Here is a 14729-nt window from a genome sequence, read left to right as displayed (position 1 = left end):
AGCCAAACAAGTCACAGAAAGACAGATACCATGTGATTTCACTCATGTGGAATTTAAGACACAAACAAACAAAAATGAACAAAGGAAAGGAAAGAAAGAAAAACCAAAGAACAGACCCTTAACTCTTAAGAACTGATGGTTACCAGGATGGAAGTGGGTGGGGGGCTGGTTGAAATAGGTGATGGGGATTAAGGAGTGCGCTTGCCCGTGTTGAACATGGAGAAATCTATGGAATTGCCGCATCACTATACACCTGAAACTAATATCACACTGCATGTTAAATACATTGGAATTAAAATTAAAAACTTAAGTATTTGAAAAAGGTTCTTTTTGGATTAGATCAAAGTATGAGCTCAAATTCTGTGCAGTTCTTATTTTTTACAAGGTTATTTTTTGCCCTGGGATGATGACAAATTATTTATAAATATTTACCCTCCTACTTTCTGTCATTCTCTTCTCCACCGTGAACCGTTAGTTTGTAGAATGTCTTGCCCTGATGTCCCAAGGTGCTCAAAAGGTGAACATGTTCTTAAATATTACCATCAGCCTCTCCTCACTGGGTAATCAAAGCATGGAGATTAATTTTGGTAGGTTCCCAGGCTCATTGCCAGGTTGGGAAATTGGTTCTGTGCGGTGGAACAGGTTGCTGCTGTTGGTCATTTATTTTCTGAGTCACATTAGTGGGCTTTATAGCAGGTGGAGAGCTCTGAATACCTCCTGACTTACCACACCCAGGATGGCTCTCTTGCCCTATGCCTATTTTTCATGTAACTTCTTTGTTGTAAGCTATTTTAATTTTCTTCCAGATTACTTTCCCTTTTTTCTAATCACCTGCGTAGGATTTGACTTAGGTCATATTTAGGGCGTTGGGTCATAAGGACTTGGGAGTGAGTCTCCCACTTACTAGCTTTTTAGCTTTGCAAATATCATAGTACAAATGAAGCAAGTCTCAGATGTTTCATCTGTAATATGGAGCCAATGATAGTATCAGCCTAGAGGACATGCTAAAATTAAATGAGATAATCTGTGTAAAGTCCTTATCCAACATTTATTGAGCCACTGAATTTATACTTATTGAAGGAGACCAGGAAGCAGTTAGTTCTACAGCTCCTGATGATAACAAAACAAATGGTTTAAAGGATGCCTACTTGTTCCTTTGGTAAACTGCTCATCACTCTATTCTGCCGTTTCTTCAGCTAAATAGAGGATACCCTTGCAGAGTGACTGTGACAATTAAGTGAGCTCATATAAACAAAGCACTTAGAGCTGTACCTGGCATGGGATGCCTAGGTGGTTTAGTCAGTTAAACGTCTGGCTCTTGATTTTGGCTCAGGTCATGATCTTGTAGTTTGTGAGTTGGAGTCCCACCTTGGGCTCTGCACTGGCAGTGTGGGATTCTCCCTCTCTCCCTCTCTCCCTCTCTCCCTCTCTCCCTCTCTCCCTCTCTCCCTCTCCCCCTCTCTCCCTCTCTCCCTCTCTCCCTCTCTCCCTCTCTCCCTCTCCCCCTCTCCCCCTCTCCCCCTCTCCCCCTCTCCCCCTCTCCCCCTCTCCCCCTCTCCCCCTCTCCCCCTCTCCCCCTCTCCCCCTCTCCCCCTCTCCCCCTCTCCCCCTCTCCCCCTCCCCCCCTCCCCCCCTCCCCCTCCCCCTCCCCCTCCCCCTCCCCCCCTCCCCCTCCCTCTCTCTCTCTCTCTCCTTCTCTCTCCTTCTCTCTCCTTCTCTCTCCTTCTCTCTCCTTCTCTCTCCTTCTCTCTCCTTCTCTCTCCTTCTCTCTCCTTCTCTCTCCCTCTCTCCCTCTCTCCCTCTCTCCCTCTCTCTCCTTCTCTCCCTCTCTCTCCTTCTCTCCCTCTCTCTCCTTCTCTCCCTCTCTCTCCCTCTCTCCCTCTCTCTCCCTCTCTCCCTCTCTCCCTCTCTCTCCCTCTCCCTCCCTCTCCCTCTCCCTCCCTCTCCCTCTCCCTCCCTCTCCCTCTCCCTCCCTCTCCCTCCCTCTCCCTCCCTCTCCCTCCCTCTCCCTCCCTCTCTCTCCCTCTCTCTCCCTCTCTCTCCCTCTCCCTCCCTCTCCCTCCCTCTCCCTCCCTCTCCCTCCCTCTCCCTCCCTCTCCCTCCCTCTCCCTCCCTCTCCCTCCCTCTCCCTCCCTCTCCCTCCCTCCCTCTCCCTCCCTCTCCCTCCCTCTCCCTCCCTCTCTCTCCCTCTCTCTCCCTCCCTCTCTCTCCCTCTCTCCCTCTCTCTGTCCTTCCCCTGCTTGTTCTCTCTCAAAATAAATAAGCTAAAATAAATAAAAGAACTGTACCTGGTATACAGTAAATTCTCAGTGGATGCCAGCAAATTTTTTTTAATCATTCTTGTATGTGGCCAAACCATGGGACTGATTGATCCTGCGTCTGTCAGGCCTTGTCCGAGGATGGTTTATGCATGACCAACAACCTGACAGCCCCTTTCTTCCTCTTCCAGCTGCACAGTTGGACAGCATTGGCTTCAGCATCATCAGGAAATGCATCCACGCTGTGGAAACCAGAGGTAAAGTTGTTCATCACATGGCATTGTTCTTGGTGAAGGTCATGTATCTGGTGAGGCGTCAGACCTGCTACCTGCTTCCTGATTTTGAGTGACTCAGTAACTCTCCAAGTGCCATTGTTGGTGTGTTTCCACGAGTCGTGTTGCTCTGAAGCAGAGGCCTTCGACCCATTTGCTGTCATCAGCCTCTTTGGCTGATACAAGAGTGTTTTCAATGCACATGTGTCAAAGATATGAGATAATAAGGAATCTAGTTACTGGAATTCAGTTAAAATAATGAAAAACATTTTTGTGATTTAATAATACATATACTTCTTTCTTACCACTTTAAATAACAAGTAATAGTGGTGGGTGTCATAATTGGCATAATTCAGAAATACAGTTGATCCTTGAATAATGCTGGAGTTAGGGGTGCTGACCTCCCACCCCCTGCCAGACAAAAATCTGCGTATAACTTTTGACTTCCCCCCAAACACCTATTAACAGTTTTCTGTTGACTGGAAAGCCTTTCCTATAAGATAAACAATCAGTTAACATGTATTTTTTATGTTATATGTATTATACACTGTAATACTATAATAGAGTAACCTAGAGAAAAGAAAGTGTTAAGGAAATCGTAAAATATATATATAGTCCTATACTGAGTTTATCGAAAAAAGTCCACATGTAAGTAGACCTTTGCATTTCAAACCCATGGTGATCGAGGGTCACTTGTAGTGATATTTCAAGATGGCTATAGCAGTCTCAATGTGTTATGAAAATACCTGATTTCTGGCCAAGACTCAGGTATTGCTAACGCTGTGATTTGTGTCTTATTATGGAAGGAAATGTTTAATTTCAATTATAGGCTCATGAAAGTAAAGGTGCAATGGTTTTCCTATCTAAGTTCATTGACACCTGGAATTCTCTAGTGTACACCCAGGGTCTTTGGACAACTGGTTAATAACCGTGCTTTGGGAAGCTAGTCCCTGGCGACTCTGCAGGTAGGCAGGAGTCAGGCCCCTGGTTTCCCGCAGCAGGGCTGTAGTCAGGCCCTGTCTGTAGCACATGGACCTAACCTGGGTCTGTAGGAGCAGAACAGAACTTTGCGATTAGGGAAACTGATTCCTCCCAATGGTCTCCACCACTGCCTCAGATGTTGCCACAAGGGCGATTTCTCAGTTCCAGCAGTTTGGAGCTTTGACTGCTCTGGTCTATTGTACCCCTGAGAAAAGCTGATGACTATCTTTCCTGTGAATTTGATTTGAACCATTGTCAAAGATGTGAATCTTACTATTCCACAGCCTCAGAACCCGCCAGTCTTTTTTATTTGATTAAAAGAAGTTTTATCTTTTAAAGCAGGATCTATAACTCTGACTAGTTAAGAAATATAAGTATCTTTATAAAGTCTATGAGGCACTGAGTAGAAGGGGAGGGGGGAAAAAAAAAAAACTTAACTGTAGGAACCTCTCCTCCTACCCAGTCAGAAAGTGTTCTTTCCAAAGTAGTTATTTTAATGTATGCTGAGATTTTATAAATGCGTATTTCTGCTATATCTTCCTTCAATGAAGAGTTAAGGCAGCTTGTGAAGATAAGTAAAATACAGTCAGAGAATATAAAGTAACAGTAGGTGAGATTTCTGGGAATTGATCTGGAGGAAATAAGGACATGGGCAGGTTGAGCCATAAAGACGTTTACACTGTGGTGTTAACGGGAAAAATCAGAAACTGGCCAAATGTTTCAAAAATTGGTTAAATCAACAGTAGTACATCCATGCGGTAAAAAGCTGTGAATCACTGTAACTGCAGTAGAAATACATTTATTGACATGCAAGGTTTTCATTATTATATATTAAATGAAAAACGAAAGCTATAAAACAGCCTGTACAGCATGAATCCACTCTGGGGATGGCAGGGGCTGGGGAGTTGCGTATATGCACAGGCATCCTTGACTTGTCAGTGGTCTCTCTGCTGTTCTTACTATCATCCCTTGATTTATCTACGTGCCTTAACTGCAGTTTCTAAATTTTTAAAGTATCTATTACTAAGGTAATTTTTCAGTAGGTATATTAATTTTCATTTTAGAAGAAAAGAATGAGGAATAAGAGGTACAGGGTTAATAAAGGTAGAGGCATAAAATGGAGCCAAAACTAAGGTCAAAACAAAAATCCCCTCCCCTCCACTGTGAAATTCACACACTTGCCCGAGGTAGGCTACGTGTTTGTCTCAGTTTTCAGCAGCCAAACCAGCAATAGGGAAACATAATCATTTAAACCCCTTTGCAGAGCCTGTATGATAAATGCAAGCCCGTATCTCAGGGGGTCAACTTTTTATGATGTAAAACCAGAAAATACGCACAATAAGTTACAGAGGAAGAACAAGGTCACCAGTGGTTTGGTGTCCTCACCTCTGCCTCTTTGTCCCCTTCTCCTCTAAAATGAAAATGATGTGTTTTAACTTGTAAGAAAGTTTTCATTTGACACAAAAAGGAAAAGAGGACAATGTGAGTTAAATGCCATTTTAAGATAAATATTTGAAGGAAGTGGTTATTTTGCTACTGGAATGCATGTATGTACACACATTATTTGTGGTGACCAGAGTTGAACAGACCTCCCACACTTTGTGGGGTTCGTTAATCATTGTCCAGCGGGAGACAGTGCTGTATCCAGTTCTAGGAAAGGTCAAGGACAGAAGAAGTAGAGACCCTTGAGAAAGAACAAGCCCTTTAAGCCGCCACGTTACTGAATAATGGTTCTGCCATTAAGTAGCTTGAGGCCCATCCCTTAGTTTTAGACCAGGCTAGTCCCTAAGCCGTGCAGGCTGATGTACATGCTTTTATAGGCCCCTTTTAGCTATGAAATCCTGTCATTCTAGACCACTTCTTTTTGTTCATTAATTCTACATAGGCCTTGTTAGAGACATTGGAGAGTCAACCTTTTCCCAAATTTCTTCCAAGAAATTTTACTTTGCTCCCAAAGTAGTGGCCCTGAGGGAGTATGACACAGTGTTTTATTCATTCTGTCATGTATCATATAGAGATCTAGGTACTGGGGAGATAATGGTGAAGAAGACAGAATCACTGTACATAGAGTTTATATTGTGGTGGTTGGGAGAAAGACAAACAAGAAAGTAAATAAAAATGATGATTTCAGATATTATTACTTGCTACAAAGAAAGAATGGGAGGGGACTGGGCTTCATGTTGGTCATGAGATGCCTTAGGTTGAACAGGTTGCAGTTCAGCGGATACCTGAATGATAAGATCTGGGAGAAGCATGTTCCACAGGAAGCCACTGAGCAGAGGCTGTGATATGGGGGCACAGGCTTGATGCGTTGGAGAAAGAGGAAGGCCAGTGTGGCTGCAGCAGAGTAAAGATGGTTGATGATGCAAAGGTGGGCCTCAGCTTAATCCTGCAGGGCCTTGTGGGCTGCAGTAAGTTTTGCTTGTGGTCTAAATGCAGTGGGAGGCCATTGGAAGATCTTAAGGAAAGAGAGGGTTTGAACTGGTGCATACTTTAAGAAGTCCATTTTGGCTAATGGTTGGAAAATGGGAGAATAAGATGGGAAGCAGGAGACCAGTTAGGTTGGCGGTGTCAGGTATGATGTGCCTAGGAGTAACAGAAAAATCATTTCCAATCACTTGGTTTAAATGGTCCCCTTTTGTAAATGGTACAGTAGTGATCCTATCCTTGCACATAAATGAACAAAGCACTCAGATGGGCTAGTTTTTGGTTCTTTAGGTGTTTGGAGGTAATCCCCTACTAGTTGAGTTGCACATTTACTTGGGTTGAATGAAGGTGATTCACCTTTTTGTTCACAAATGATGTTTACGTGGCAAATGATCTGATTTTCTAATTTCTCAGTCCTGGCGAACATTGTCCAAAGTTAAAGATGCACCCACACTTCTGTACTCTTATTCTGTATTTGAGAATAGATTGTAAAGCTTTTATTCTTTTCTACAGGATAAAATTTCTGTCATGTCAGTTTTGGCTTTTTAAATTGAAAAACCAGCTAAGTGTAACCTTTAAAAGTATACATTTTGCATCTTTCAAAACTCTTCAGATGCTGTGTTTGGCAAGAGAAGAGGAAGGTCTCTTTGCCCTCTGTTGACTGAACTGAACTAACACAAGGGCTGAAGTGTGCAGCACACCCGTGAAATCCTAGACAGCTGCACCAAATCCCACTCCTTCGCTAAGAGCAGAGCTGAGGGACAGGGGACTTTAATTAGAGCGGCTTTTAGAAGGACTGAGAAAATGAAAAAAAGTGCATCTGGCTGGGTTGGCTTGACTTGTGTTCTGACGTGCCTCTAATTAAATCATCACTGTTTCTTTCCTCAGGGATCAATGAGCAAGGGCTCTACCGAATCGTGGGGGTCAATTCCAGAGTCCAGAAGCTACTGAGTGTCCTGATGGGTGAGTGCAACAGTGGCTGTGTGAGGCAGGTCCCAGTGAGGTCGAGGGGACACCTCTGAAAAGTCACTAGTTGTGTAGGTATGAACAGCCTCTTGGGAAGGAATTGGGTATCCGGGAGGGAATGCCCAGAAATCAGCTGCCCCACTCACCAGTTGTTAGGGATGTCGGCATTACTGGAAGAGGTACTTAGTGGGACTGGACAGAACAAAAAAATGGCAGGTCCAAGGCACCACACCCTCTGTTTATAGACTCAGCCACTGCCAGTCCAAGTGGTGCTCAGTCACTCATGTGACCACCACACCCTACTGTGTCTTTAATAGCTCATGACTCCCCCTGTCCTTTTTGGAGGCAGGCATTTAGTGGGGCACACCCAATGCCCAAGGAAGGGCATCCTTCTAGCCTGCAGAGGACCTCAGATCTCATGTTGCCTGTTGCCAAGAAGGTGTCACGTGACTGCCACACAACATGTATATAAGGAGATAATTCCTGGATCATCTTTGCATCTAGATTTCAACGTAGACTCTTGTCATTTGAGCAGCGAAACTTCCCTTAGAGCTGGCTGGTATAAAATACAAAACCACTATCTTCAAATGTGTAGTGTTTGAATCAAAACCCCATGAGCCCATGAGCCAATTTGCTTAGGCTGCAGATTTCCTTTATTTTTAGATGTGAATGCAGCCAGCTTCAGTGAGTCACATGGATTTAAATGGCAAACAGATCAGATTTCACAGATCAGTGGCTATTACTCATCCCCATGGAAGCCCAGCCATGCACTTGCAGAGATGGACTATCACTTAGGGTCCCTGCTCAGTGTCTGGGCAGGGACCCTTCTCTTGCCAGTATTTGTCTTGTTTTTTTTGTTTTTTGTTTTTGTTTTTTCCAGTTTCTGAAAATAGTTTTCATACGTAAGGAAATCTCCTCTCTCATGTTGACTAGAATGACTTTTCTCTATCTCTTTTTCTGGAGAGCTCCTTGCCTCTTGTTGGCAGAACCCTGTTGTGTTGCTAGGTACAGCGAGATCTTTTATTTGAAATTATGATTATTGGTGAGGTGCCCTGCCACTGAGAATCTGGTTCTTGGTTCATATTTGCAGTGGGGATAGTTTTTTAATAAACTAAACTTTTTATTTTGAGATAATTTTACATTTGTATGCAGTAGAGAGATATGTACCTTTAACTACTGTCCCCCAGTAGTAACGTCTTGTTACCCTCTAGTAGGAGATCACAGCCAGGATATTATATAGTCAAGATGTGGAACAGTGTCCTCACCTCAAGGATCCCTTGTGATGTCCTTTTATGGCCACACCCATCTGCCTCACCTGTCGCACCTCACTGCTTTCCCTAGGCTCTAGCACCTGAGAATCTATTTTTCATTTCTTTAATTTTGTTATTTCACAGTTATCTCAGTGGATTCATATGTAATCTTCGGGGATTGGCTTTTTTTTTTTATTATTCAGCATAATACCCTTGAGATAATTTCAAGTTATTGGATCAATACTTGGTTGTTTTTTTATTGCTGAGTAGTATTCCACTGTAGAAATGTACCCAGTTTGTTTAACCATGCACTTATTGAGGGACATCTGAGTTGTTTCCAGTGTGGAGAAGTTAGGAATAAAGCTGTGAACAGTTGTGCACGGGTCTTAAATGTGAATATAAATTTGTTTCTCTGGGTTGACTGCCTGTAAATTTAATTACTGATTGATCATTTGACAGTTGCTAAGTCCAAGATGGCAGAAGCATAGCAGGATCTGGTGGCTCCAGTGACATCTTTACCTTTGTTGGAGCCTTTTCCATTCCTTTATTCTGGCTTCTCGTTATCTCTGATCTCTGCTTGTCTTGGTATCGGCTGTGTTGTCTGTGGGAATGTCCCACGTAGTCCAGTCTCAGCAGTTTTTGAATCTTATATCACTGAAAGAGAGTATCTTTCTTGACAGTTCATTGAGGACTTTGGTTGGTCAGCATGGGGCATGATTCATTTCTCAATTTCAGGGCAGTCACATGACTTAACAGCAGATGGATCCAGATGGCCTGGATCCTGTGCCTCTCTCTGGTGATGTTGGGGGAGTGTGGCCCAGAGGTGGAATAGGGAGGGGGTTAGACAGTAGAAGCCCGTGGACCAAGCAGGATAGTTAATAGATTGATGCAGGAGTGCTTTCCTGAAATAATGGCTGCTGGGTAGATAACAATAAAAGTATGTCCGTTACAGGTTTAACAAGATCAAATTGTAGTTTTAAGAGGGGACTGCTGGCTGCAATGGGGAGCATATATTTGACCGTGGAAAAGCATGGAGGAAGAAAACAGTGGAAATAATTAAGCCTCACATAGCCTACCAGGGATGAACCAAGTAGCTGCTCTGAAGTTAGGAAAAAAAGGCTCAAATGAAGAGAGAGAATCAGCAGGACTTTGTAACTAACTGGATATGGGGCAGAGAGATTTCATAGATGACAGATTATTATGTAAGGTGACACTAGTGAGAAGAAATATGACATTTTAGATGGGTTTGTTAGAAAAAAGAACCACTTTAGCTCACTTGTGCTAAGCAAAGAGAGGTATGAAAGGATCTTGTTTTTCTCACTTCTCTTAGTGACTCTCAAACAAGATATTTGTCCTGTTCTCTTCCTCAGTTTTCCTAGGGACAGACAAAATAATCATGAGCATCTGAGAAATGTCATGAAAAAATAATAACCAGCAGCTGAAAGTCACAAGGCCAGCTGCCCCTGCCAGGAGCGCATGAGACATAGAGTAGAATTCAAACTGAGGCTCAACCAGAGCTGAGACATGACCCTAATACACGATCTCATCACAAGCGGAGAATGGTGTCAGTGGTTCTCAGTACCAGTGAAGGTGACCAGTTTGGATCTTGGAAGTGAGGAACCACCTTTTAGACCAGGGAGACTCCAGACCTAAAGGCAGAGCCCTGTCTGTCTTACGTTTTGTGAACATGCTATCCTCGTCATCCATTCTTGGTACTGGTACTAAGCTGGATTAGCCAAGAGTGTGAAATAAATAAGGCTCCTACACTGCAAAACCTCTCCGTGAGATGGTGGGGCAGAGTGCAAACCACTCATTTTATTACTGCTTTCCTCGGTATTGATTGGATGCCCCTATTAGGTGCCAGGCAATGTGTAAGATATGGAGTATTTTTAAGGTCTCTCACAAGTGCAGCAGTGAGTTTTTATTATTGAAAACATGGATTAGAAATAAGGAAAAACAGAATTGTTTTGATCACTTTGAGTTTATGTACTCCTGGTACACTGAGGGGCTTGAGGTTGGAAGAGGGATCTTAAGAGCCAGTGCTTTGAGAACTTTTTATTTCTCTTGATGAGGATTCCTTAAGAGAGCTTGTTGGAATTTCTTGTAGTACGTGTGGTATAGCCTGGTGCTAGTGTCCTACCAGAGCTACTCTTGATCATGTTCTCCCAGCAGTGGGGGTCCTTAGTCTGTGAAGAGTGAAAAGGTCTAAGGGATACTCACAGGTTCTAGAAATAGTCTCTTCCATGTGTGAACTGTTGTTTTCCCCTCTCCCCTGAATGTTAAGACAAATTTTTCCAAATTTTAGCCCAACATTTTTAAATATAAATCAGCTCTGTGCTTGTTGATCACATGTCTAGTTTCTCTTCCTGTATGTTTCTGTATTAATTTTAAATAATTTTTCTCATTAAAAATTGAGTGGTGATTATAGCAAATTTGGAGAGATACAAAAAGTAGAAAGAAGAAAATAAAAATCTTGCAGATCAGAATTTCATTGACCATTTTATCATACCTTTAAAATATATTCTATAATACAAAATGTTGATAAAGTTGGAATCACACTGTGCATGTATATTGCTTTTTAATAGGCTTTTTCCATCTAACACTACAGTCTCTTTTCAGATGTTATTCAAGTTCTTCTAGAGTATGATTTCTGAGGGGGGGTAGCATGTATTGTGTAGATCCAACTTTTTTTTAAGTGTGTTGATTTATTTTGAGAGAGATGGAGAGAGTGAGTGACAACAGGGGAGGGATAGAGAGAAAGAGAAAGAGAATCCCAAGCAGGTCCCACAATGTCATCACAGAGCCCAAAGCGGGGCTGGAACCTACGAACTGTGTGATCATGACCTGAGCCGAAACCAAGAGTTGGACGCTTAACCAACTGAACCACCCAGGCACCTCTAGATGCAACTTTTTTTTAAAAATCTTTATTTTTGAGAGAGAGAGAGAGAGAGAGAGAGAGAGAGAGAGAGAGAGAGAGAGAGAAGAGACAGCATGTGAGCAGGGGAGGAACAGAGAGAGAGGGAGACACAGAATCCAAAGCAGGCTCCAGGTTCTGAACTCTCAGCACAGAGCCCAATGCGGGGCTCGAACTCATGAACTGTGAGATCATGACCTGAACCAAAGTCGGCCACTCAACCGACTGAGCCACCCAGGCGCCCCTAGATGCAACTTTTTAATCAGCCTCCTATTCTTGGATACAAAGGCTGACTGCAATTTTTCATCATTCTAGAAACTCAGGTCAACATCCCCATTGAGGATGCAGAGGTTAAGAGCATGTATCTCAGAGTTAGACAAGTTGCAGTTGGAGTACTTATTCATTTGACTTTACATAAATTATTTAAACCTGTCGACTCTTGTTTCTCATCATCTATAATGATAACTCCTGCCTCTGCAATAATGTGAGGATTACACGAAAGATTCATATGGGTTGCTGAGTTGAGAGCCTCTGCGTGTTAGTAAATAAATGTTGGCTGTTTTTATTTTTAACTTACATATGCATGTTGAATGATTTCCCTAGGATTTAAAGATGTTGAACTGCTGGGTCAGGGAATGTACATGTTTTCAAGGCCCTTAACTGATATTCCCGAATTTGCTCTCAGCAGACGGCAGACCGCACCGCCACGTACCTCACGTCCTTGCCGTACTCATATTACTTTTTTTGAATGTAAATTATAAATACAATTTTAATGCATCTCTTTTTTATTTAACTTGGCATTTCTGTAATTCTGGGTGAAGTTGGGCCTTCCCCTGTGTTTCCTGCAGATTTATATATCTTTTCTACTGAATTGCCTGTTTTGTGTTCTTAGCCTGCTTTTCTATTGGTGCATCCATCTTGTGATGGTAAGAACTTTCTAGATACGGAGGCTATGTCACCAGTATTTTTTTTCCCAGATTGTCATTTATCTTGAACTTTATTCATGGCACTTGTGGTTTTGTTTTTAGGAATATTTTATTTTATTTTATTTATTTAAAAAAAAATTTTTTTTTTAACGTTTATTTATTTTTGAAACAGAGAGAGAGCATGAACAGGGGAGGGGCAGAGAGAGAGGGAGACATAGAATCGGAAGCAGGCTCCAAGCCATCAGCCCAGAGCCCAACACGGGGCTTGAACTCACAGACCGCGAGATCGTGACCTGAGTTGAAGTCAGACGCTTAACCAACTGAGCCACCCAGGCACCCCTTTAGGAATATTTTAAATTTTTAACAAAGTCCAGTCTTGTATGAAATTAGTCCTTTTTCTAGATGAATTTTGCCTTAAAAGATCTCCATTCTAGGATTACAAAACTTTTTTGTTTTCTTTAAACCCATCAAGAATATATTTATGTAAAATGGAAACTCTCCATTTTCTCAAATACTTACCTGATTGACCAATAATCGTATAATGAGAAAATTCTTCCCCCCTCTACTACTTTTACGTATCACCATATAGTCAGTCCTTTATACATTTTGGGGTCTGATGAAGGCGTTTTTACACATATTTTTTCAAAGGAAAATAAATTGTTTTTTTGTTCATTATCCTGCAATTATCAATCTTTAAAGAAAAAGCTTATCTTAATTATTTTTAATCTTTCTGAAGTCTGTTTTTCTCCTGATTCTTTATATGTCAGCAAAAATTCTCAAAGTTGTACCCCATATCTGTGTGGAGGGCCATTGCCTATCATGTTGTTCCTGCAAGTTGATTTTCCTCAGGACTTCACTGAGTTCTGCCTAGTGGATATTCCTCTGGTGACGGGCAGAATGTTGACTGTGAACCTAATTGTGCTGTTGAAACTTCATTTCCCTTTTTTTGTGCATCTTGATTAGTATTTCACAATGGTGGTGAAGGAATTCAAATTCTGTGTTGATGTGGGTTTTTGTTTTCCTCATTCTGTAATTTTTTCCTTTTTAACTAATGTCTAAAGCAAGGTTAGTGCTGCAGAGAACACCTGGAAGGTGTTAAACTGCAAAGGTTTAAAGCACCAAATTACAATAGCATGCGTCACCCAGAGATTTCTGATCCCCACCATGAGCTGTCCTTCCTTACTCCTCTGAGATCTTGAATGTCTAGACAGACATTCTTTTTTCTGTGTCCTTCATTTTCCATGTCCTTGTACAGAGTAGCATAAATAAAACAAGAAAAGACTTCTTTCAGAAGAAATCCTAAATAGGATTCTTTATGTCATTCTTCATGACAACTTCTGAGATCTGAAGGCTTGCCTACTAATGATTGGAAACAGCCCCAGACTTTGAAGACTGTAGACTCACGGAAGCAGCAGAGCCATGCAATGCATTCCAGTTTTACCCATCAGTAAAGGAGAACAGACAGATGGTGCAGGACTGGGACATTGTAGACTGTTAGGATGAAGGATTGGTTGCTATTAACCATAATCCTGAGTTCTCGGGTAACAGCCCAGATGCGAGCCCACCTTCCTCTCTGCCCATCCCACCATCACTTGTGCTTATTGGAATGCTGCAGGCAGGTTCTCAAAAGACAGGGATCTATCACAGTAAGAGCTTTTGGATCTTAGTATAGCAGTGGGTGTGGATACTCTGGATTCTTTTTTTTTTTTTTTTTTTAATTTTTTTTTTAAATGTGTATTTATTTTTGAGAGAGAGCAAGACACAGTGTGAGCTGGGGAGGGGCAGAGAGACAGGGAGACACAGCATCTGAAGCAGGCTCCAGGCACTGAGCTGTCAGCAACAGAGTCAGACTCAGGGCCTGAACTCACGAACCGTGACATCATGACCTGAGCCGAAGTTGGGCGCTTAATCAACTGAGCCACCTGGGCACCCCTGGATACTCTGGATTCTTAGGCACTAGATATAAAAACATACAAAAAATATGAAAGTTATTAAGATGTATGACTTATATAATCAGAAAATACAAATTTACTTATCACATTGGTACGTATTAAATCTAGTCTTGAAAGAATTACTTATAGGGTAAATGAAGTCTAATTTACATAGTGGATAGTATATGTTTATAAACTTCCTTAAAGATGTTGTAGAGATGAAGAATGTGAGAGGCTCGAGAAGATTTTAAAGACAGTAAAGAAAATACAACTAACATTTGTACAAGCAGAGTAAGATCACGTGGTATTTCCTAAGGAATGACAGAAAAATCAGGGGAACAGACAAGAGCATCTAGAAATAGGACCCACACATATAGGGTCAATTGATCGTTTTTGTTTTTGTTTTTAGTTAAAGGAAGCTTAATTTTTTTAATGTTTTTTATTTGGGGAGGGGGCAGAGAGAGAGGGAGACACAGAATCTAAAGCATGCTCCAGGTTCTGAGCTGTCAACACAGAGGGCTGTGACACTTGGAGGGCTTGAACTCTCGGACTGTGTGAGATCATGACCTGAGCTGAAGTCGGATGCTTAACCAGCTGAGCCACCCAGGCACCCCGGTCAATTGATGTTTGATAAAGGCGTCAAGATAATTCAGTGGGGAAAGGATAGTCATTTCAGCGAATGGTACTGGTGGGAGAAAATCCATATGGGAGAAAAATAAATTAAATCTTTGTCTTAGACTATATATAAAAATTAACTCAAAATGGATCATATTCCTAACTCTAAGAGCTAAAACTACAAAACTT

At 42.0% G+C, this 14729-nt stretch overlaps 1 protein-coding gene across 7 annotated transcripts in view; it reads left to right on the top strand.

The window, feature by feature from the left end:
- ARHGAP26 (Rho GTPase activating protein 26) overlaps positions 1–14729 on the top strand; it is a 423991-nt gene that overhangs the window by 245624 nt on the left and 163638 nt on the right. For all 7 annotated transcript variants that reach the window (XM_060635852.3, XM_060635853.3, XM_060635856.3 and 4 more), the window contains exons 13-14: positions 2450–2515; positions 6827–6901. In XM_060635852.3, coding sequence (XP_060491835.1) covers positions 2450–2515; positions 6827–6901 — 141 coding nt within the window. The remainder of the gene's footprint in view (positions 1–2449; positions 2516–6826; positions 6902–14729) is intronic.

This window comes from Panthera onca, chromosome A1 (genome assembly GCF_046562875.1).
Source record: "Panthera onca isolate mPanOnc1 chromosome A1, mPanOnc1 haplotype 2, whole genome shotgun sequence".
In the NCBI taxonomy this organism is placed as follows: Eukaryota; Metazoa; Chordata; class Mammalia; order Carnivora; family Felidae; genus Panthera; species Panthera onca.
Note: the sequence above shows the minus strand (reverse complement) of the source record. Positions and strands in the feature narration are given on the sequence as shown.